Source organism: Apodemus sylvaticus, chromosome 10 (assembly GCF_947179515.1).
Source record: "Apodemus sylvaticus chromosome 10, mApoSyl1.1, whole genome shotgun sequence".
In the NCBI taxonomy this organism is placed as follows: Eukaryota; Metazoa; Chordata; class Mammalia; order Rodentia; family Muridae; genus Apodemus; species Apodemus sylvaticus.
In genome coordinates this window covers 56,732,561-56,757,377 of record NC_067481.1, presented here as the reverse complement: position 1 = coordinate 56,757,377, position 24,817 = coordinate 56,732,561, and the positions used below count along the sequence as shown (strand labels likewise).

The 24,817-nt window shown below is 42.2% G+C and overlaps 1 protein-coding gene and 1 pseudogene across 1 annotated transcript in view; one reads left to right on the top strand and one right to left on the bottom strand.

The window, feature by feature from the left end:
* The window catches only part of Glp2r (glucagon like peptide 2 receptor), a 64,502-nt gene that overhangs the window by 18,457 nt on the left and 21,228 nt on the right, over positions 1-24,817 (bottom strand). The window contains exons 5-10 of the mRNA XM_052195722.1: positions 20,131-20,237; positions 18,259-18,412; positions 15,645-15,804; positions 14,402-14,462; positions 13,494-13,563; positions 2,122-2,210 (exon numbers count right to left, since the gene is read on the bottom strand). Coding sequence (XP_052051682.1) covers positions 2,122-2,210; positions 13,494-13,563; positions 14,402-14,462; positions 15,645-15,804; positions 18,259-18,412; positions 20,131-20,237 — 641 coding nt within the window. The remainder of the gene's footprint in view (positions 1-2,121; positions 2,211-13,493; positions 13,564-14,401; positions 14,463-15,644; positions 15,805-18,258; positions 18,413-20,130; positions 20,238-24,817) is intronic.
* LOC127694233 (40S ribosomal protein S6-like) lies at positions 7,088-7,831 on the top strand (annotated as a pseudogene).

Below are 24,817 nucleotides of genomic sequence, written 5' to 3'. Positions count from 1 at the left end.
GTGACAAATTTATATGTGTGTGTGTGTGTGTATGTCTATGTGTGTCTGTGTGTATATAATATATATGCACTATATATATGCAATGTGTGTTTATATGTGTGTATAATATATATGCATTATATATATGCAATGTGTGTGTATATGTGTGCATGTGCACGCATGCACGCTTTCCTGAATAGAGTAGGCTTACTCTTCTAGGTTTGTTGGAGTAAGAGTCTTGGGAAGATGGGCTTAGGGTCTGGGTCTAGGGCAAATGCTATCTATATTTGATCAAACTGGCTGCCCATAGACAATGTCTTTCAGTTGCCACAATCCATAGGAGATGGGTCTGTCACAACTCTCTCATTTCACACATCAGAAAATAGGCAACAGGGGCCAAGCTTATTTAATGTCAGTGAAGGAACTGGGTTGTAGCCAGCCCTCTCCCCACTGTCTGCTCCATATCAATGTCTCAGTCATTGCTATAATAGCACACACACTGTTAAAACATGCTATGGGACCCAGGTCGTACTCACCTTTTGTTCAAGCACACTGGCAGCATCCAGCGAATGTTTGCCTAGTAAATGGGGGAAATCTAACTTTTCATCACCAAAGTTGGTCTTAGAAATAGTGACATGGCTGGAGGTGTCCACTCCCACCTTTTGCTTATGGTCTGCTGTGTGAGCTAAAATCCCAAACTTCGTTTTTTTGTTTTTGTTTTTGTTTTGTTTTGTTTTGTTTTGTTTTGTTTTAAGATTAAAACATACACTTAAAACATTCCCTTACAGCCATAGCAAAGTTGACCTGCCACCTGGAAGAATAACTAAAAATGAAGGGAGAGGGCCTTGCCTGCTATTCACTCCTCATTCATTCATTCATTCATTCATTATTTTTATAGCAGTACTGCACTCAATAAAAACCTGACATTTACTATGAATGGAGACCGTTGTCACTACAGGGAACTAAAGGCAAGATACCACAAAGGTAAATCACACACAAAAAAATTAAGGGAACTGTGTAACAACTGTAGTTCTATGGACTCTACACATGTCTTTCCTTAAATCACCCCACAAGGGACACAAACTGTCTTGCCTACAAGACTTTCTAGCTTCCTAGACCATGATGGTGGTTTGACTGAGAATGACCCCCACAGGCTCATCTGTCTTCCTACTTGGTCTTCAGTTGGTTTGGGAAGGATTATGAGATATGGCCTTGGTGGAGAAGATGTGTCACTTGGGGTGGGCTTTTAGGTTCCCAAAGCCCATGCAAATCCCAGGGTCTCGCTTTCTACCTCATGGTTGTTGAACAGAATGTAAGCTCTCAGCTACTGCTACAGTGCCATGCCTGCTTGCCTGCCTGCCTGTTGCCAGGCTTCCTGCCGTGATGGTCATAAGCTGTAAACCTTTGAAACTGTAATCCCCCCAATAAACTCTTCCTTCTATAAGTTGCCTTGGTCATGGTGATTTATCACAGCTATAGATGACCATTTATTTTTGCAGTCTCCTGACAGGGCATTAATATGTCCTTGACTGCTTAGCACTTATATCATTTTCATGAGGTTAGAAGGGCATAATCATTGGCAAAAAAGCTCACAAGCCCCCTAGCACCTCTTCCTAAGTGCTTTCCTCTGTTACCTCACCTTAAGAGACAAATATTCAATTACAATCTGTATGCTATACTTTGAAAGTGAAATACCTTCTATGGGTTTGTCTGTTTAAATACTTACTCCCCAGATAGTAGTGTTCTGTTAGAAGCTTGTAGAGCCTTTTTGGTCATGTGGCCTAGGACACATAGGACGAGAGAGGCTGACTGTGGAAATTTATATCCCAGCCTCATTTCTGGGAAAGCTCTTCTTCCTGATCTAGAAGTGATCACTTCCTGAGAAGTGATGAAGAGCTCCAAGCAGTCACCACCAAGGACGTGAGCTGCTTACGCTGCTGGGCCTTCCCCGACACAATGGACTCTAGTCTCTCAAACCAGGAGCCAACATAAGTCTTTCATTAAGCTGCTTCTTGCCCAGTATTTGGCCACAGGAATGAGAATGATAAGGGATACTTTGTTCTTCCCTTTCCAAGTCTCGGGTGACACCAAGGAAAGTCAAGATAACCTCAGATTGCCGAGCTCTGGCCGCCAGTCACGCACCTGTATTTGTAGTCTCTGAAGCACATCTGATGAGCTTTGAGCTTAGAGATGAGAAGCTTGAGAATCTTGAGGAATATGAAGAAATTAACCTTGAAAACAAAAGGCAGATACAGGTAACTAAGGGGTGGGTGCCACATGCAGTGGATATCAAGGTTCCCTAGGCAGGTCCATCAGCTCTTCGTCCCTGTGAACCACAGGCAAGCTGGCAGTTAGCGCATCACATAGGAAGTGGCTATGGTTGTCCCATTGTCCCAAAGGCTCTTTGACCTGAAAGTCAGGGAGGGAACTTGAAGTGTCACTTAGTCTATCCTGCCTAGCTCAGGTCTAGCACTCAATACTCAAGACAAACAAGCATTATTATTAAGTAACACTTATTGATTGCTTACCACTCAGGCTTTGGGCTAAGAACTTGCCACATACATTTTCATTTATTCTTCAAAACAGCCATCTGCAGTTGTCACAGTGTGTGTGTGTGTGTGTGTGTGTGTGTGTGTGTGTGCATGAGCACCCATAAAACAATGAGGAAATACAGCATAGAGATTAGTATAATACTGGAGCTTGCATAACTAGGCAGTGGCTGAGCAGGTGATTACGCCCAGAGTTAGCTTCATTTAAACACAACAGTATGCTGCCTCTTCTCAGTAAGGAGCTCTGGCTTTCTTGCTTTGTGACTTGAGTTCGCAGTGGGACTCACTGGGCAATGTGTGTCCTCCACTCTCGATGGCATTTCCCACAACTATCACAGGTGGGGCAAATCTAGACGTCATGGCTAGCTTTGACAGCAACAATAAAATCTGTCGGAAATTCCTTGGTACTCTTTTTTAAAAAGAGACCTTTCTATGGCCTCATGTCTGGCTGATATTTTAACTCCTGAAGAGATCATGAGTCTGCTGGGCATAAAAACAGTAGTTGAGTATAGGCTATACTTGTTGGGTATAAGCTAAGTGTGAACTTGAACACAGAAAGCATGGTTGATGAGGAGACTAAAAAAGCAAGGCTAACCAACAGGATGTTTCCATGGTCACATGGTCAATCTGAAGGACTTGGGTTTTCTCAGGAAGGTAGTAGAGAACCAGGCATAAATTCTAAGCAGGCATATGACCTGATGAGATCAGAACCTCTACTTTTCAGGAAGACCATTTTAGCAACAGTGATGGGGGAATGGATTAGTCAAGGGTAAATCTGGAGGTGGGGAGCAGTGGGGAGTTCCTGGGGAAGATGATATACAGGCAATCTCAGGCGGCTGCCCTGGAGTTTCAGTGATAATGAAAAAAGACTCATGTAAAACTATCAAGTGTGGGCCAAATGACCTTTGTTACTGGTTGAATGTGAGACCAAAGATGAGCTGACATTTCATGGTAACCCTCTGCTGTGTGGTAGTACCATTCACCCAGAGAAGGACCCTATGTGGAGGAAGAGCTCTAGTGAGGCTGCGAGGAGGGTGTGTCTAAAAGCTTCAAACAGATGAGACACCTTAAGGCAGATACATGTCCATGCCTGAACCTCAGTAGAAAAGGAAGAAACCATTAGAGTGCTGGGAGAGAGTTTTGTGGCAGATGTTTTCTAAGACAGGAAAGAACTGACAGAAAATGTGATCAGGACAAGTCAAGGAATAAAATCTCTACAAACATTGATCTAGCGCAATACTAGTTTCTGCATGCAGAAGGAAAACCCTGCAGACTGAAATGTGTGCTATAGAATGCACCGTAAATAGCCATATTTATGTTGTGTGCTCCACTAGCCTCAGAAATTCAGTGCTCAGTGCTAGAAAGCTAGAGTTTCTAAAACATAAGTCAACAGGAATAAAGGCAGTACCCAGCCAGAGGATATTTAGTACCAGAAATTAAAAAAATAAATCTCAAATGAAACATAGCCAAGTGATGTATCCCTTTTAATGGGATATCTGCTTCTCTTCACAACGAGAAAACACTGTGTGCTTGGCTTAGTAACTTGTAGAACATGGGCATTTTTCTGACAAAGTAAGCTTAACGGGGAAGATACATCTTTCAGCCAATGGACTGCAGTTGTGACTGTCTCCTAGGAAATGAAGGGCCTGTGGATCTACTGTTCTCCATGTCTCCCAGAGACCAGACAAGAGAAAGTGAGCATTAACCAAGGGCCACATGAAGGAAGCATCTCTCCACAGTCCCGTGGATTGTCAGCCCCAGTTACCATGGAACCTGAGCCCCTCTGGGTTTCCAGAGGTCTAGAGTCACAGCCACATTTGCACGATAGGTTCTCCATTTGTGTACCGGTCGAGAAGGTAATAGATGAGGAATGTTTCCCAGAATGGAGCTATCTCCCTTAGGAATTTATGACAAGACAGTGAACACTCAGAGCCTCAAACGTATAAAACTCCCTTCTAGGGCCTGGACCCTCCAGCTGTTTTTGGAAACATTGTGAGGCATCGAGCAGGAATGGACAAAGGATGTGCAAAGGTGATAATGCCACCTCACTTCACTTTGTAGAGATTTTGATGGCAGATGATGGAATGGGTGGGGAGATTGTCACCCTTCGACTCTTCAGCAAAGAACAGCATAGAAGGGATTTGATGTCTAGGGAGACTTGGAGCTCTAGGTACTTTAGGTCCTAGTGAGACAGAGGACCTAAAGACAGACAAGGGAAAATGAGAAGTGATTTTGCCCATTTTTCAACATTGTCACATTCTTAGCCTATCAGAGGAGTCATTGAGAGTAAATGATAGTTTGACTTTGTGACATCATAAAGTCAAGAGATAATCCATTCAACTGATTGACTAAACAACCCACTCAACTGGGTGTTCAATATGGTCAGATGATTAGTTTTTTTTTTTTTTTTTTTTATTGTATGTATGCCATGTTTTTTTTTGTTTTTTTGTTTTTTTTTGTCTTTTTTTTTATTTGATATAATTTATTTACATTTCAAATGATTTCCCCTTTTCTAGCCCCCCCCCACTCCCCGAAAGTCCCGTAAGCCCCCTTCTCTTCCCCTGTCCTCCCTCCCACCCCTTCCCAGTTCCCCGTTCTGGTTTTGCCAAATACTGTTTCACTGAGTCTTTCCAGAACCAGGGACCACTCCTGCTTTCTTCTTGTATCTCATTTGATGTGTGGATTATGTTTTGGGTATTCCAGTTTTCTAGGTTAATAACCACTTATTAGTGAGTGCATACCATGATTCACCTTTTGAGTCTGGGTTACCTCACTTAGTATGATGTTCTCTAGCTCCATCCATTTGCCTAAGAATTTCATGAATTCATTGTTTCTAATGGCTGAATAGTACTCCATTGTGTAGATATACCACATTTTTTGTATCCACTCTTCTGTTGAGGGATACCTGGGTTCTTTCCAGCATCTGGCAATTATAAATAGGGCTGCTATGAACATAGTAGAGCATGTATCCTTATTACATGGTGGGGAATCCTCTGGGTATATGCCCAGGAGTGGTATAGCAGGATCTTCTGGAAGTGAGGTGCCCAGTTTTCGGAGGAACCGCCAGACTGCTTTCCAGAGTGGTTGTACCAATTTGCAACCCCACCAGCAGTGGAGGAGTGTTCCTCTTTCTCCGCACCCTCTCCAACACCTGCTGTCTCCTGAATTTTTAATCTTAGCCATTCTGACTGGTGTAAGATGAAATCTTAGGGTTGTTTTGATTTGCATTTCCCTAATGACTAATGAAGTTGAGCATTTTTTAAGATGCTTCTCCGCCATCCGAAGTTCTTCAGGTGAGAATTCTTTGTTTAACTCTGTACCCCATTTTTTAATAGGGTTGTTCGGTTTTCTGGAGTCTAACTTCTTGAGTTCTTTATATATATTGGATATTAGCCCTCTATCTGATGTAGGATTGGTGAAGATCTTTTCCCAATTTGTTGGTTGCCGATCTGTCCTCTTGATGGTGTCCTTTGCCTTACAGAAACTCTGTAACCTTATGAGGTCCCATTTGTCAATTCTTGCTCTTAGAGCATACGCTATTGGTGTTCTGTTCAGAAACTTTCTCCCTGTACCGATGTCCTCAAGGGTCTTCCCCAGTTTCTTTTCTATTAGCTTCAGAGTGTCTGGCTTTATGTGGAGGTCCTTGATCCATTTGGATTTGAGCTTAGTACAAGGAGACAAGGATGGATCAATTCGCATTCTTCTGCATGCTGACCTCCAGTTGAACCAGCACCATTTGTTGAAAAGGCTATCTTTTTTCCATTGGATGTTTTCAGCCTCTTTGTCGAGGATCAAGTGGCCATAGGTGTGTGGGTTCATTTCTGGATCTTCAATCCTGTTCCATTGATCCTCCTGCCTGTCACTGTACCAATACCATGCAGTTTTTAACACTATTGCTCTGTAGTATTGCTTGAGGTCAGGGATACTGATTCCCCCAGATTTCCTTTTGTTGCTGAGAATAGTTTTAGCTATCCTGGGTTTTTTGTTGTTCCAGATGAATTTGATAATTGCTCTTTCTAACTCTGTGAAGAATTGAGTTGGGATTTTGATGGGTATTGCATTGAATCTGTATAGTGCTTTAGGCAAAATGGCCATTTTAACTATATTGATTCTACCGATCCATGAGCATGGGAGGTTTTCCCATTTTTTGAGGTCTTCTTCCATTTCCTTCTTCAGAGTCTTGAAGTTCTTGCCATACAGATGGTCAGATGATTAGTTACAGGGAACAGAATAATGATCCAACAACCTTTCTCAATGTAACTAGTTAATGAGGCCACCCTGGAACAAGTGAACTAATCAAGGCTTTAAAAATATGCTAGCAGGTGGTAGTGACTAAGATGTAAGAACACACCACATTCTGGTATGACTCAACTTTGACAGGAGAGTCAAGGGTGAGAGGTTAATTTAAGCAGCACAGTTTTATGAAAAGACATGCAGGAAGAAGGTGGGAAATCTCCTGTTTCTTTTTCTGGTAAACATCTGAATTTCCCCACTTGCCACAGCACAGGCATTTCTGAAACACAAGAATCATAACACTAGAGGTGGTTGGCTGTGTCAAGATGAATCTGAATATGTCCTTCCCTGCCACTGGCTGTCAGAAATTCATTGAAGTAGAAGATGAATGCAAACTTCATACGTTCTATGAGAAGCTCATGGCCACAGAAGCAACTGCTGATGCTCTTGGTGATGAGTGGAAGGGTTACATGGTCCGGATCAGTGGTGGGAATGACAAACAAGGTTTTCCCATGAAGCAAGGCATTTTTGACCCATGGCAGAGTGCACCTGCTGTTGAGTAATGGGCATTCTTAGACCAAGGAAAACTGGAGAGAGGAAGCACAAATCTGTTCGTGGATGCATTGTAGATGCCAGTCTAAGTGTTCTCAACTTGGTTATTGTAAAGAAAGGAGAGAAGGATATCCCTGGACTGACAGATACTACTGTGCTTTGTCAGTGGGACCTAAAAGAGCTAGTAGAATCCAAAAGCTTTTTAATCTCTCCAAAGAAGATGATGTCTGCCAGTGTTATCAGAAAGCCCCTTAAACAAAGAAAGTAAGAAGCCCAGGACCAAAGCACCCAAGATTCATCGTCTTGTTACTTCATGTGTCTTGCAACACAAATGCTGATGTACTGCTCTGAAGAAACAGCTCACTAAGGAAAACAAGGAGGAGGCTGCAGAATACACTAAACTTTTGGCCAAGAGAATGAAGGAAACGAATGAAAAGCTCCAGGAACCGATTGCCAAGAGATATAGGCTGTCCTTGCTGACAGCTTCTACTGCTAAGTCTGAGTCCAGTCAAAAATAAGTCTTCAAGGGTAGCAAATAAATAATCATGTCTTGAAAACAAGAATCATAGCACTAGCAGCAGCAGATAAAGTCAGCTGATGTGCCTGAGTGTCCAAAATGATATATTTCTTCAACATAGATTTTGTGCAGCAAATACAAAGCTTGGGGAGGCAGCAATGACATGGGATGCTGAGAAGGGATCCTGAACCTAGAATAGGAGGCTCCCTTGGGTCCCAGTAATCTGTTCACCACACATACATGTGACCTTTCCTCTGAAAGTGTACACCTTCCTCCAGATCTGATGTGGAAAGTATGAAAGAAAATTGATAAGTACCCTGGAATCTGAAATAATGAGTATTGATCAATTTTGATTGGCATGCTTTTGTTGTTTTGGAATAGTGGTTCTCAATCTGTGAGTTGCAACCCCTTCAGGGGTCAAACAACCCTTTCACAAGGATTGTCTAAGGCCATCTCCATCTGTATATAAGACATTTACATTCTAATTCATAATGGTAACAAAATTACAGTTAAAAAGTAACAATGAAAATAATTTTATGATGGGGGGTCACTATAACATGAGTAACTGTGTTAAGGGTCACAATATTAGGAAAGTTGAGAACCACTGTTTTAGAATTTCTGTTTAAATAGAATATATGTGGAGGTCAAGGAATTTCTTTTCTTAACACAGTATTTCCTATGCTATGTATTGCTAATGCACAGTATTGCTATGTCACAATCTAGTGCATTGTGGAGATCTATGTTCCAAGCTGTCATTTGGAGACCCAAGGCTCTTCCCATGTTATCAGTGAATTCTCATTTAGATTGGGTTTATAGCTAGTCCAATGAGTTGAGTGACAATTTATGGTCACATGATCAGCTATAAAATCCATGGCCCATGTCTTTTGTAACAAATAGTCTTTTCTTTATCAATAGAACATTCTATTCTAGGTCAGTTCCTCTTGGTCAAATCCCTACAGACACAGACAATAGTAATTAACCAGTATCTTGTCTAAGACCTTTATAGAAATGCTCCTTTCCAGGCATGTCTGATGACTTTTACTAGTTGATGAAATGGAAAATTCAGTTGAAATATTAAATTCCAAGGAGGAATATGGAGCCATCAGATGTCATGTAAAGAAACAGAACATCCCACCTGAGAAGGAAAACTTCAAGTTTTTCCATATAGGTAAAACACGATGTGATTGTGGTCAGGGAAGACAAGCAACACTTCTCACATTAAAGCGTCTGGGATCAACTTTGAGTGTTAGGTTGACTCATTGAAGAGTTGCGGGCAGAAGGAAGATGTAGTTGGGTTTTTCTCCAAATCAGTCTTTCTGACAGCAGTATGGAGGCTTGATACAAGGCCAGGAATAAGAAGGAGGGCAATGAACTGAGAGGCATTTGCAGACTACACAGGAGGGCTGGGGGAATGTAGTAAATTCACTGAGAAGGAGATGACTTGGAAGGACCTTCAAGAAATAATACCAACTTGAAATCTGAGTGGCTATTCCAAGAAGGAAAAAGACAGGATCTGTGAGAACACCAAACATTGTGGCTTGAGTGCCTGGTGATGGGTGATGGAGTCACTGGGTGGAAAAGGCAAGAGGAAGGGGATGGATAAAAAGACCAGGAGCCCATTGTGGTCTAGTGTAAATATGGATCCGATCATAACTGGAGTAACAGAAACAGCAGCAACTGAAGATCATTTTATCCAAACTGGGAAGACAAAGAAAATATGCTCTTGTCTGGCTAGGGGGAAATGCTATTCTGGGAAATAGGAAAGAGCAACAGAAACCAGCAGACTGGTCAGCCCATTGTGGAAGGCAGAAGCAGCAAGGTGATTGTTCCTGGCTGTGCACAAGGGTCACGTAAGAGCTTCTAAAGCATCAGCTGTCTGGTCCTTTCCCCCATAATTTCTGTTGTGACTGGTCTCAGGCAGCACAGCATTTCTAATTTGCAGTTCATTTTGAGAACCACATTTGTGACAGCTTCATCCATTTTAACATAAATCTAAATCCTGTTAGATACAGATTCTGATTCCATACTTCCAGTCAAGGGCGACAAGAATCTGAGTTGATGATAAGCACATTAGAATCTGTTGCTCAAGCTGTTGGTCCAAGGACTGTTCTTAGAAGAGTAAGGGTGTGGCCAGATGCTTTTCAACCCCGGCTACAAACTAGATTCCCCAGGCCTTTGTGAAATCAATGAAACCTAAGTGTTACAGTGGGACTCATGTCACAGGGAAACTTAAAGACATCCAGGAAACTCCAAGAGCAACTAGAAAATGATGGTATTCATTTCAGCAGTCTAATCAGACAAAGCCTGGACTCTCAATTAATTGAGAATTGGTAGTTTCTATGCTGGTCTATTCTGCCTGGTTAACAAACACCTCTCAGGGCTAAGAGTGTGGATTCCAGTCATCTACTAAATGTGTTTCCCAAAGGGCCACCATATACTAAAGCTGGCTGCTTGAAGGACTAGAAAGTGGTTTACAATGGCAGCAAGCAGATCTTAAACAAATACTTGAAATGTATTGGAGCTGGAGCAGAAGCCAGGAAATATGGAATCCAGAAAGAGGAGGATAAATGTCCTGACAAAGAGGCATAGAGAAGATGACCAAGGTGCTTGACCCAAGACCTGAAAGATGAACACTGAGGTCCTCCAGTGGATAAGACGGTGAGGAAAGCAACTGGGACCCAGGATGTCTGAGACTACAGACCGAAAGGGCCATAAGCATCCCAGGTACAGGCCTGGAGGCAATGAGTCTGTCTCAAAGAACAATAGGGGGAACTGTCCCTCAGTCATCCAACTTACCTTGGTCTATGAAGTTATGGAGGCAAATAACTCTCAGCTCCTCAGTGTCCTTGCCAAAACATAAATACCATAGTGCTCCAACTTGTAGGCTCATTGAGAAGATTAATTGAGTTCACTGAATCAAGCACTTAAGAGTTGGCATTGGTTGGAAATACTCAGTAAATGTTACCAGGCAGCAGTACTGGTGCCTGGACAGGAGGTGGGTGCTGGACCCCAATGGGACAGTGTGCCCAGAGAGAGCAGAACAGTGGAAAACTAAAGGATTGGAGAGGTAAGGGCTCAGAGACCTGTGAGTAGGACATGTGTGGTCAAATTCTATTTGGGACATTCTCAGCCAAGTGACAAGTAACAGAGGGAAGATAGCAACAGTGTCCATGTCACTTGCAATTGCCCTCCCCCATATCCTTGATTCTCTTACCATTTCTATGTACATTTTTCCTCAAGATCACAGCTAGATCCAAGGAAAGAATTTCCTTGACTTGTTGACAGAAACTAACACTCTTTTACAAATTCTTTTTTTTTCCTTTCAAGATCTTATGCTATCTACTAAAGGAGGCCAAATAGACCACCCAGCCTCCTCTTGGTGATGGCATGGAACACAATGCTAGATACCCAGTGGCCACTCAGGCATGGGCAGGAAGATCTACCCAACCATCAGTGAAAGCTGTCAGTCTACTCTTGGTTAGCCCCCTGCAGCTCCCCTCCAGCTTCTTTGGGGGGGGGCTCTTCCAATGTTTTCTTATTTTATTTTATTATTTTATTTTCTAAATTCTTTGTTTACATTCCAAATGCTTTCCCCTTTCCCAGTTCCCCCCTCCCCATATGTCCCATAGGCCCTCTTCTCTCCATCCATTCTCCAATCACCCTCCTCCCTTTTCTCTATCCTGGTGCTCCCCTACAATGCTGGATCAAGCCTATCCAGGATCTGGGCCCTCTCCTTACTTCTTCATGGGAGTCATTTGATATGCAAACTGTGTCTTGGGTATAGTGGCACAACGGATAACGCATCTGACTACGGATCAGAAGATTCCAGGTTCGACTCCTGGCTGGCTCATTGGGACTGGTACCCCTCCGGCTTCTTGAACAAAGTTCATCCTCTCTCTAAATCCCAGCTTCCTAAACTTCATAAGGGGGTCACAAGTTTATAAGGGGTGACATCACCCAGTGTAGGAGGTCACAAAATGTTAGTGATAATAAAGGGTTTCAGAACATACAACAACCAAAAACTTAATTCAAAATTCAGTGCATGTGACCAATGTGTTTCTGGTAGTATTTGCCCATATTGCAGCATAAAACTTGAAGCAACTTTGTTTCTGAAGACCACATGTGCAGTGCACACTTTACTGCACACACCAATGACCACTGTCTGAGACACCTCAGCTTAGCTTTAGGACTGTTGTGTTTTACGAATTGCAGGGTTTTTACTCTACATTCAATGTTTTCTTCTCTTAAAAAAATGACGATTTAATTATAGGAAAGGGACTTTTCACACTTCTCTACCATCATTCTATAGCACTGTAAATATTTTGTTTAAAATTGCTGTTTGAAGGAATAGAAAGGTGGCTCAGCAGTTACAAATGTTTACCGCTCTTCCAGGTTCAATTCCCTGCACCCACATTAAGTGGCTCACAGCTGCCTGTAACTCCAGTTCCAGGGGATCTAACATCCTCTTCTAACTCCAAGGGCACCTACACTTATACACTTATGTGCGCGCGCTCGCACACACACACACACACACACACACACACAGACACACACTAATTAAAATCTTAAAAAATAAATAAATAACCCTTTCTGAAAATTGCTGTTTCAGTTTCTAATTTCAGTTTTATTTTAAAAATTGCTATGTGATTTTCAGCATGGGATGGGGAAGAGTCTTCAGTAATTTCTAAAATAGCCCTGAACATACTTCTGCTATTTTGAACTACATATTTATATCTTTATATGAAGTGTGACATTCTCAACATTAACAAATATCAACTCTGAAAAACATTGAAAATGAACTGCCAACTATTCAGCCAAGATTTAATTCTTTATGTAAAAACAGACAAGCACATTGATCTCACTAATGTGCAAACTTGCTTTTGTCAAGTTGCCAAATCATGTGAGTGCCAAGGATCTTCTTTTAAAATAAATTTCTTTATACTTCACTATCCATAGATTTTTGGTTTGTAGACGTAATATATATGTCTATATACTTGGGGCCCCATTAAAGATGCTTTGGCCAACAGAGGTCACAAGGTTTCAGGGGTGTGCGTTCAGTGGGTCCTCCAGATCAGTCTTTGCCAGTCCAGCTCTTTGCCCTGCAAGTTTCTGCACCTCAAAAAAACCCAGTAACATCTGTTCCATTGCCCATGATCTCTTTGTAGTAACATTGACGCTTCCTATTTTTCCTCTGAAAGTAGTTTCTTTGGCTTCCCCCCACCCCCACCCCTGACACTAGCTGATGACTTTAAGATAAAAGCTAATCAGGGTGCAGGCTGAGGCAGGAGGACTGCCATGAGGTAGGAGTCGGTGCCACGGTACAGCAAGACCCTGTCTCAAACAAACCATCCAAAGACACACATTGGTCGTTCCATAGTTTCTGGAACCTTCCAAGGCTACAGGCAGCCCTTTCCCTATCACAGCCCTTTGGTGAAAGATCACAGAGATTACTTCAAGTCCCCATTTAAAAATCCAAAGACATGGAAGCTTACAATGTTACCACGACTTTAGATCCCGAACCAGATGACATTTCTAATTTCTCACCCAGGAGAAACTGCTAAAAATGTCATATGGTTCTGTCATGGACCAGAGGTTTAAAGAGTTAGAAGGGAATTAAGAATAAAGAGATGCCCCTGAAGAAGGGTAGATGGGATGGGCCTTACTGTTACACAAAGCAGCATGGGTCCTCTGATGATCCACCAGATTTTCTTATTCTTATTTGTTGCCCAACACCTAAGAAGAAGATGAGGAGTGGGAGACACATGAGATGAGGATAAAAGTCCAAGTTACATACCCTGTAGAAGAACGATGCTTGCCTGCCTTGAAGATTAACTGTCTACTAGTCCATCTCCTAAGAGGAGGGATGGGGGGGAACCATTCGCTTCTTACCACGGCATTGCTCTTTATCATTCGGAGTGTACTGTGTAGACCCTTCCACACTTTCCCCCATGTGCATGCAAACAAAAGCCCCGGGTTATAGGCCCTTAGTACTTTACTCACACATCATTTATATACTTAGAAATATATGTGTACACCCATACATAAATAAGAAGGTTGGCTGGTGGTTATCTGGAAGGGACATGGATCCCACAGTACACGCTATTTAGAAGCAGGCTTAAAACATCTGCACAGATTCAGTTCCTACAAGTTAGGAGATTCAGTTGCTACAAGTTAGAAGATTCAGAACTAACTTGTGTCTCTTGATGTGTTTTGGCCTTTGCATTGTATTTCACAATATGGCAGGGCCACTTTGTGTGTCTTCATTCTTCCCTCCATGTGCATCAGAGTTGCTGGTTTCTCCCATGTGAACAAAGCCATAGAAACTACTTGGTGCTTCCATCCTTACATACCCAGCACCACAGCTGGCCCAGACATCTTTTAATAATTTAAGTGTGTAACTAACAGATTTCTATAAGACCTTCGACTACTTTTCTACACTCCTGTTGTGCTCTAGAAGGACAGAGTAGGAGAATTTGGATAGTCTCTTTGGAAAGGTGATGTCATTTCTTATATTTGGGCATATCTGGGAATTGCTGGTCCATGAAAGACTGACACCAGGTGAATTACCTACCCTGTGTTCTCCAGGTGTGCACGGGCAAAACCCCAGGGAATGACAAACAGCATGGGGAAGGCTGTGTAGAAAGCAGAGAAGTAATTAGGAGTTGCTTTTTCCAAATCCCCTGTTCCCACACCAGTCTGATAGGGCCCAGCATGACAGGTACAAAGGGTTAGAAGAAGAAGAAGAAGAAGAAGAAGAAGAAGAAGAAGAAGAAGAAGAAGAAGAAGAAGAAGAAGAAGAAGAAAGCATAGAATCACAGACTGTGAGAATTGGTGAGGCTTAGAGTACGCCAAGACCAGCCACAGCTCTACTGTAAGAGAAACTGGGCCCTGGGAGAAAGGGCTTGCCACCTGTTGCAAGTGAAATGCGCAATGAATTTACACACTTAGAAATATATTTGGAATATATTTGAATAAATTCATGAGCTTCAATTTTCTATGAGGAATCTCATGGCTCCATTTATTTTCTCTGAGTCCTGTAGCCTCTAATTGACCAAGGACTTGTGAAAACCAGAGTTCCAGATCAGGATACCCTGCTAGTACTTTAATAATAATAATAATAATAATAATAATAATAATAATAATAATGACAATAATAAAAGACAACTTTTGTTTTCCCCAAATACTTGCTGTCATAGACTGATGTATTTTGTCATCTCAAAATTTCTGTGCAGAAGACCTGTCACCACTGTGGTGGTATTTGATAATAGAGAATGTGGAGTAACTAGGTTTAGAAGGTGTTCTGAGTTGGGGTTCTCATGATGGGATTAGTGCCGTTATGAAAAGAGATTGGAGGTCTCATTTTCTCCCCTCCACCATGAGAAGACAGAGCCTAAGAGGGCAGTTTTGTGCACGGAAAGAAGAGTTTTGCATTCACCAGAACACAAGCACATTAGACTCAAAGCTTCCATAGCAAAGAAACCAGTGTCTGTTGTTCAAACCACACAGATCAAAGCACACAGATATTTTAGCATGGCACAGTGAGCAGGCAGATGCAGCTGGGAAAGAGGTCATGTGGTTAACACCAAAAATTTATCTATTTTTGCATATGCACATTTGGCATAGAGCAACTATGCTCATGAATGCACACGTACATGAGTGCACACAAATTTTCTTTAGAGACCCTTGTCATTGAGAAATGATCTTCTCCAGATGTCATCCTCTAGTTGGGATTTCTAGCTCCATCCAAAGGCTCTGATGGATTCCCACGCTCTGATAGGTCCTTGGGAGAGAACAATGGGAGTTGTGTCTCTTACCCCAACCCACCACCAGGTACTTGGGCCACAGCCGCCTTTCAGGAAGCACTGTGGGCTCCAGTAGAGCATGGAGGTAAAGTCCTTCAACCAGCAGCCACAAGTGATTGGCACCCACAAAATAGTGCAGGAGGACCTGGACGGAGCGACAGGAGGCAGACATCTGCAGAGGCAGAACCTGAGTAAGTCCTGGCATTCTCAGCACCTGAATGAGCAAAACTTCCCCCAGTATGCATACACCCACACCTGTCCTCCCCTGCTTCCTGAGCCCTTGCTAACTACCTCAAAGAGGCTGGTAAGGAAGCTTCATGGAGCCTTCAAAGAGCAGTCACTTCTTTAACACTCTAGGCCAGTGTTTTTCAACCTGTGGGTCACAACCCCTCTGGGAGTCAAATGACCTTTTCACAGGGGTTGACTAAGACCATCAGAAAACATAGATATTTACATCACAATTCGTAGCAGTAGCAAAATTTCAGTTATGAAATAGCAATGAAAATCTTTTTATGGTGGGGGAGGGTCACCACAGCATGAGGAACTGTATTAAAGAGTCGTCACACGAGGATGGTTGAGAACCACTGTTCTATGCTCTTTTGATTATTTATTTATTTAGTGTGTGTGTGTGTGTGTGTGTGTGTGTGTGTGTGAGAGAGAGAGAGAGAGAGAGAGAGAGAGAGAGAGAGAGAGAGAGAGAGAGAGAGAGATGTATCCCAAGCTGGGCTTAAACTTGTTATGTAGTCAAGGATGATCCTGACCTTCTGATCCTCCTGCCTTCTGCTTCCTTAGTGCTGGGTTCACAGCTATGAGCTACTGCTTCTTGTTCATGTTGTGCAAGGAAACCCAGGGCTTCATTTACACAAAGTAAGCACCATATTTAGACTTAAATAAATAGATAAAATGGAGTCTAGAAGGATGGCTTGGTGGTCAAGAGCATGTACTGCTCTTACAAAGGACCTGGACTGTTTCACTGCACCTACATGGTGCCTCACAATGATCTGTATAATTCCAGCCCCATGGGATCTGATGTCCTCTACTCACTGTTTGGGGCTTCTTCATGCACTTGATGTACACACACATGCATACAAAATTACATGAATGAATTAATGAATGAATGAATGAATGAATGAATGTAAGAGAAAACAAAATCAGAGAGAGTTTACCCTCATCCATAGCCCAAATGAAAGCTTGGAAAGTGTGTTCTCCAGCCTCACTCAGGTCAACGAGGCTAGGAACCGTAGTGACTGAGTAAATCTTCACATGACTGCAAATTGTCACATGGATCTATGTCAAATAACAAATGAGAAGTGTTTCTTGAACTGAATGTAAAAAACAACAACAAAAAAAAAACAAACACTGATTGCCAACTTTTGTAATATGCAGTGAATATCAAACCTGGACCTGGCATGAAACTTCTACCCTTAAGTGCAACCATCTTAAAAAAAAAAAAAAAGAGTTGAAGATTCTCTCATGAGAAAAGTTTGTTAAAATAACAGCAGTCAATCCAAAGAAATTCCATGGAAGGAAATAATAAAAGTAGAAATGAATGCAATGAGACTATAAACTAAAAGGTCTCAATAATGCCGAGAGTTTGTTCTTGGGAAAGTCCAATAAAATTGAAAAACTTCTAGTGACAGCTACCAAGGTGTGAAAGTAAGACAGCAAAGGTAAATAATCGATACAGGAAATGAAAATGAAGACGAGTCCAGACCCGACAGACTTGAAGAAAATCCAGAGAGAAGGTCATGAGCAAAATCGTGCCATGAAATGCCTGAAATGCATAGACAAACTCGTAGAAAAGGTAATACAGACACTAGGGAAAAACAGAAATTCTGGATATGAGATTCATGATTAAAGGCCCTGAGCTGGCTTAGCAGGTGAAGGCGCGTGCCACTAATCCTGACTACCCAAACTCAATCCCTGGGGCCCACATGGTGGGAAGAAAAGACTCAACTCTTTGAGCTGTGCTCTACTCTGACTCCCACATACATTCCTGCACACACAAATAAATGTAAAAGATTCATGATCGACTCAAACCTTTTTTACGCGTGTGTATGCGGTGTGTGTGCATACACATACCCACACATGTGCATGTGGGTATGCATGTTTATGTAAGGATGCATGCCTGTGTGTGTAGAGGTTGACATGAGCCATCTTCTTTGGTTGTGCTGTTCTGTATACACTACATTAGAGTCTCTGACTTGAACCTAGAGCTTCCTGACTTAGCTAGCCTAGCTAGCTAGCTTGCTCCAATTCTCATACTTCCACACAGCAAATGCTTGACCCACTGAGCCATCTCTGCATCCCCATAACTTAAAACCCACTAATATAGGGGCATGGTGCCACCCGCATGCAATTCCAGTACTCTTGAAACAGAAGCAGCAAGATCATAAGTTCCAGCCTGGGTTACACAGTGAGAGCCTTTCTCAGCAAAAGGTTGATCTAGTCTTTTGCTTGCAGTTGAGAAGTCACCCATGGTAAGCCCATCAGCCTCAGGATCCATTCTTGGAAGGTTGGATTCTTAAGCAGTACACTGTCTGTCTATCAGATATTTATTGTTCTGTCCCCTCTCCCCAGTCTATCCCCCTCCCCACTCTGGCCCCATCATGTGGGAGGGGATTACCTCTGACAGATATGACATCCATCCACTCTCATTGTCAGGCTTCTTGGAGTAAGAGTTGTAGAAGACCATGTCCTTCACCAGGACAGCCAGAGCTCTCAGGATGAACGAAGCGAACAGGTTCATGTGGATGTAATTGCGTGTGCAGTGCAGTTTTCTGCACAAAAAGAACACAGTTTCTTCCCTTGGGAAGGAAGGGCTGGGAGTGCAGTCCTGACCGCCTGTGCATCTGTCGCTAGAGACGGAGGTGCACAGTACAGACTGCTGGTCGAGGTGTTCTTGCTTCTCTGTGCCCTACTCTCCCCATCTGGGAAATGAGGCAAGAAGTTGCTCCTTAGATACATGTGTGGCATGCCAGGCCTAAATACAGGGACCTATGAAACCTTCACCTCTTGCTGCCACTGGAGGAATGGGCACTTTTGTAACCTTGATTTTGTAAATCAAAAGTCCCTGGGCAGTGAGTGGTGGAGCTGAGATTCGGGGCTACAAATGCTGAGAACTGGATCTGGCTCTCCAAGGCTCAGCTGTCTCTGAGAATTAGAGCATTTCTCTCAGAGGCCAGGGGAGGCTCACATCCATTAACTCATATAAAATGCAATGTAATAGGTGTCCAGAAACACTGTCAGCTTTAATCACTTCTACCCAGGGTCTGCTGCTAACTCTGTTACTCAGACTGTTTTAACTGTGTATCCTCAAGTCTATCTTTCCACCTTTGGGCTTTCAATGCAGCCCCTACCCCGTCCCACTTGCTTTTCTCCTGTTTCCTTGGAACTTCCAAATGGAGGTGGACTCTTGAGTTTTATGATGTATAGATGCTTCTCCCCAGGTAGACCAGGAGGCTCAAGTGAAACAGACAGTTGGTCAAGCCAAGCCTGATGCATTTACCTCCTGCTGGATCAGGCAGTGATTTTCTGCTGCAATGGGCTTGGGACTTTAAGTGCATGAAGAAAGGGGTTAGCATATCATTAGTAGGTATTGGAGGTGGAACTTGCAAAAGCTACAGTGTTCTCCAGTAGGATGTCATGTCTGCTCCTGGAGTCATGGAAGGTCATGAGGTTGCCAAGACAAATAAAGCCATATCTAAGTTCAGGTGAGCCCAGGTGGGGCAATCTACCTCTCATATCTCCAGTGTCTTCATACAGGCTCCTGAACCAGTACTGAATGTCCAATTGGCCATGTTATACTTACCAGTGCCTCTGACTGAGAAACTTCCTTGGAGAGCTTCCTCAAGGATTCATTACTGTCTCACTTAGGAGACATCTAAAGTGGTTTAGCAAAGTGCACTAGAGCTTTAGATTTTGAAACAGTGCAATGGACTGATTGGTTGTGACCCTTGCTCTGTCACCCAGCAGCTGTGTGGTCCTATAAAAGTCATTTCTCCTTTCCAAAACAACTAACAGTAACCTTCTAGAATCAGAATTAGTCTTAATTCAGATTAAGAGAATTACAGTGGCTGACAGTTGGCCAGGGTCCACAGGCCTCATTAAATCCTAGGCCTGCCATGACTTTTGAGGAAAAAGGGGATTCTTGTGGGTAAGCGATGTCTCTGGCAGAACGGTGGTTTGCTGGCACTATGGTGGTAAAGGGTATGATCAGGAACTTATGCACAGAGGCAAAGGCAGTCTGGAGTCCTGCTTCAAGTCCTTTCTTTGTATCCAACTGCCCCTCTCACCAGTAAGGACTCAATGCTTCTCATTTGGAATTCTCTGTGCTCTCATTTACAAAATGGAACGGATGTATTCAAGAATCTTAAGCATCCTGCTCTGAAGATCCATGACATCATCCAGCAGATGATGCCCTTCTGCGGCTTCCTAATGATGGCCACCAAGCAAATTACAGGACACATGTCTGACCACATGTTGTGGTTGTACTCACCGAAGGAACAAGAGGAGTGTAAGAGCCAGGAAGAGGGAGATGAGAGATAGGGAGTAGCCCACAGTGTACATCAGCTGCAAGGTGGATAGCAAGGTGTAGTGATCCATCTGGACACAGAAAGAGAAATTACCACCAGGTTGACGTCTGCACCCCACCTTGGCCCCAGCTCCATGCCCAGAGCTACCATGGGGCTAGACATGTTCTAGGCTCCCAGCCTGTTTTTAGACCTTTCCTTCCCAACTTCATTGATACCCAAATAGGCAGCCCAAACTGCCTGTGGCACAGTTCAGAAATCACAATATCCCCACGAGTAAGAGCCCACCTGAGTCTTACCCATGGCTGGACTCATGGCCCAACACTCAACACAGAGTCACTACATCAGAAAGAACTGAATCCTAGACAGAGATGCTATTTGAGGCATCTAGTCAATTGAGGTGAAGACCTTTTGTGGTCTGTTGATATGACAAATTATGATAGCTTTTAGATGTTAAATCAATGGTTTAATTGCATTTGGTCATGACCCTTCTTTCTTCTGGCATATTGTTTAATTGAATTTGGTGAAATTTTGTCTATGTCCAGGTTATCTAATAGAGTGACTTAACAAATGCTTCCTTTTCAGCATTCTGGGAAGTTTTTGTAGAATTCATAGCAGCTTTTTCTCTATTTTTCTTTTAAATTTAGTCAGCTTTCGCTTCATGAACTTTGAAAACCCGTTAACAGGATGTTATTATTATTGTTGTTGTTTATTTGTGTATGCTCCTGATGCTCCTGTGTATCCTCACTACCATGATATGTATGTATGTATGTATGTATGTATGTATGTATGTATGTATTTGTATTCATAGACAGGCCATCACTATGTAGACCAGGTTGCCCTTAAATTCACAGAAGTCCATCTACCTCTATCTTCCAAGTTTGGGGATGTTTGCCACACCAGTTGACATGGTACTCCATATTCTGATGATATTCATTGATCTTAAGTCTATGTTGTCTGATATCAATATTCAATATAAAAGTCCCCATTCCTTTTAATTAGCATTTATTTTCAGTTATAATGGCTTGAGAAAATGGTTCTCAATGACTCACATATTTGAGTATGTAGTCCACTCGGTGTAACTATTTGAGAAGGACTAGGAAGTACAGCCTTATTGAAGAGGTGTGTCTCTGTGGGTGGGCTTTAGGGTTCCAAAGGACTCGGGCTATCCCCAGTCTCAGTCTCTCTTGAGCTACAATTTGATGATGAAGATGTGTTCTCTCAGTTGTCCCTGGCACCGTGCCCTTGCTCCAAATCATGGACTTTAACCCTCTAAAAACATTAGCCCCAAATGAAATGCTATCCTTTGCTAATTGCCTTGGTCATAGTGCCTTATGACCTCAATTTAAAAAGTAACTAAGACAATAACTTGTGTTTTTTTTTCCAATCTTTTATGTTTTCACCCTTAAGATTTGTATTTGAAGTGATTGTCATAGAGATAGCATATTCCACAATATTCTTCTGCATTTTCTTAACACTCACTGAAATCTACCCACTTGGGATATTTAGATCATTTATATTTAATGCTGCTATTTATCAGGCTGAGTTTAAATCCATTGGTCTTTTTCTTCGTCTCATATTTTCTTTATCCTCTTTTCTTCTTTTTCTGTCCCATTTTGAATTGACTGTATCTTTAGTCTGTCTTTCCATGATTAGTGTGCTTCATTTTCAGTGGCTGCTTTGAGATTTATAGCAAACATTTAAAAATTACTGGGCTCTGCCATGAACGAATAACTTACAATTTGATGCATAATTTAAAAACTTCATCGTGGTATACTGACACATCTCTGCCCTGGCCATTTTGCTATTAATAACTATCCATCCATTTATACAGCATATCCCATAGGATCCTGATAGATCATTATTACTTTTTGCCTTAGCTATCTCCCTTTCGAGGATATTTAAAATATGATAAGGAAGTTGTCTCCTACATATGCTATTTTCTAGTGATCTTCATTCTATTGTATAGATCAAAATGTCCACATGGCACATTTTTCTTTTTATGTTAAGGGTTTTCTTTACTATTTCTGACAGTGTAGTCTAGATGCAAAACTTTTGAGCTTTAAAAATAACTCCAGTTACATTTTTAATCCAGAATTATTTTCTGTGGACCTCATTAAAAACCCTAGAGTCCCATGGGTCCTCCAGCTGCTGCTGTTTGACTTCTTGTCTACGATCAGCTTCTTATAGAAAGCCTTTGGGGCTGGAGAGATGGCTCAGTGGTTAAGAGAGCAGCCTGACCTTGCAAAGGACCTGAGTTCAGTTCCTAGCACCCACACCAGGTGTCTCAGAACCACTTGTGGCACCAGTTCAGGGTGTGAGGGATCTGATGTCTCTAACCTCCATAAGTACCTGCTGACACTCAAATATACACCTAATTCTCTGAAGTCCTCCCCAAACACATCGCTGCTATTGACCACTCTTATTATTGCAATACTTGGAACTGTATCACAAATGGGACATCAATTATATCACTGCTATTATTATTGATACTTTTTATTTTATTTTATTCTCTGCATGTGTGTACATATATGCACAGAATGTATGTGCATGTGTGTGTGAAAGAGAGAGTGTGTGTATTTGTGTGTGAGTGTGTGTGTGTGTGTGTGTGTGTGTGATATGAACTAAAGTACACTCTAAGGCACATGTGGAGGCCTGCTGCTGATGTTGGATGGCTTCCTCAAACACTCTCTGACTTATTTTCTGAAGCAAGGTTGATCTCTCACCAAGACTAGAGCTAAACTGCCTGACGAATGAGCCTCAAAAAAAAAATCTTTATCCCCTCAACACTGGGGTTACACGTGTATATCCTTAAACTCATTGTTTTAAAAGACAGGGTCTCACTGTATTGCCCTTGCTAGCCTGGAACACACTATACAGATCACATGCCCCTGAACTCACAGAGATCGGCTGCCTCTGCCTCCTGAGTGATGGGGTTGAAGGGCATATCACCATGCCTGATCATGTGGCGGCTGGGAATGAAAATGTATGCAGGACCTCATGCAAGCACTTTACCGGCTGAGCCCTCCTGAGCCCTCAGCTGGGTTGCTCATGGATGCTCTGCTCACAAGCTTTTCCACATGTGTCCCTACAAAGAGCGCTGCTCTTCCTCAGCAGCGAAGACTCTGACTTTACTGGATCACCTTGGCATGTTACTGAGATACTAAACAGGGAATTATCAAATAACAGAATTACCTATCCCTAGATAACTTCTAAAAGCAGAGATGTGTGTTTGAAACTTTCAGGAATGCGTTAGGCAACCACTTTCAGTTTGTCTCTAAAACACAGGCTCTGAGACAAAGATCGGGATGCAATCAGTTTGTTGGGAAATTTTTTTTAAATATTTATTTATTTATTTATTTATTTATTTATTTATTTATTTATTCTATATATATGAGTACACTGTAGCTGTCTTCAGACACACCAGAAGAGGGCATCAGATCCCATTACAGATGGTTGTAAGCCGTCATGTGGTTGCTGGGAATTGAACTCAGGACCTCTGGAAGAACAGTCCTTCTAATGAGTGTTCTTTATATATATATAAAATTTTTATTTTCAATATGCTTTGTTTACATTCCAAATGATTTTCCCTTTCCCGGTTCCTCCCTCCCCATAAGTACCCTAAGCCCTCTTCTCTCCGCCTATTCTCCTATCAACCCCTCCTACTTCTCTGTCCTGGTATTCCCCTACGATGCTGGAACAAGCATTTTCAGGACCAGGGACCTCTCTTTCCTCCTTCTTGGGAGTCATTTGATATGTGAATTGTGTCTTGGATATTCAGAGTTTCTGAGCTAATATCCACTTATCAGTGACTGTATTCCAAGTGTGTTCTTTTGTGATTGGGTTACCTCACTTAGGATGATATTTTCCAGTTCCAACCATTGCCTAAGAATTTCATGAATTCATTGTTTTTAATTGCTGAGTAGTATTCCACATCTTCTGTATCCATTCCTCCATTGAGGGACATCTGGGTTCTTTCCAGCTTCTGGCTATTATAAATAGGGCAGCTATGAACATAGTGGAGCATGTATCCTTATTTCATGCCAGGGAATCCTCTGGGTATATGCCCAGGAGTGGTATTGCAAGGTCCTCCAGAAGTTTTATGCCCAGTTTTCTGAGGAACAGTCAGACTGATTTCCAGAGTGGTTGTACCAACTTGCATTCCCACCAGCAGTGGAGGAGTGTTCCTCTTTCTCCACATCCTTGCCTACACCTGCTGTCTCCTGAGTTTTTAATCTTAGCCATTCTGATGGGTGTAAGGTGAAATCTCAGAGTTGTTCTGATTTGCATTTCCCTAATGACTAATGATGTTGAACATTTTTTAAGGTGCTTCTCAGGTGAAAATTCTTTGTTTAGCTCTGTACCCCATTTTTAATAGGGTTATTTGGCTCTCTGGAGTCTAACTTCTTGAGTTCTTTGTATAGATTAGATATTAGCCCTCTGTCGGATGTAGGGTTGGTGAAGATCCTTTCCCAATTTGTTGGTTGCTGTTTTGTCCACTTGACCATGTCCTTTGCCTTACAAAAACTTTGTAATTTTATGAGGTCCCATCTGTCAATTCTTGATCTTAGAGCATAAGCTATTGGTGTTCTATTCAGGAACTTTCCCCTGTGCCCATGTCCTCAAGGGTTTTTCCTAGTTTCTTTTCTATTA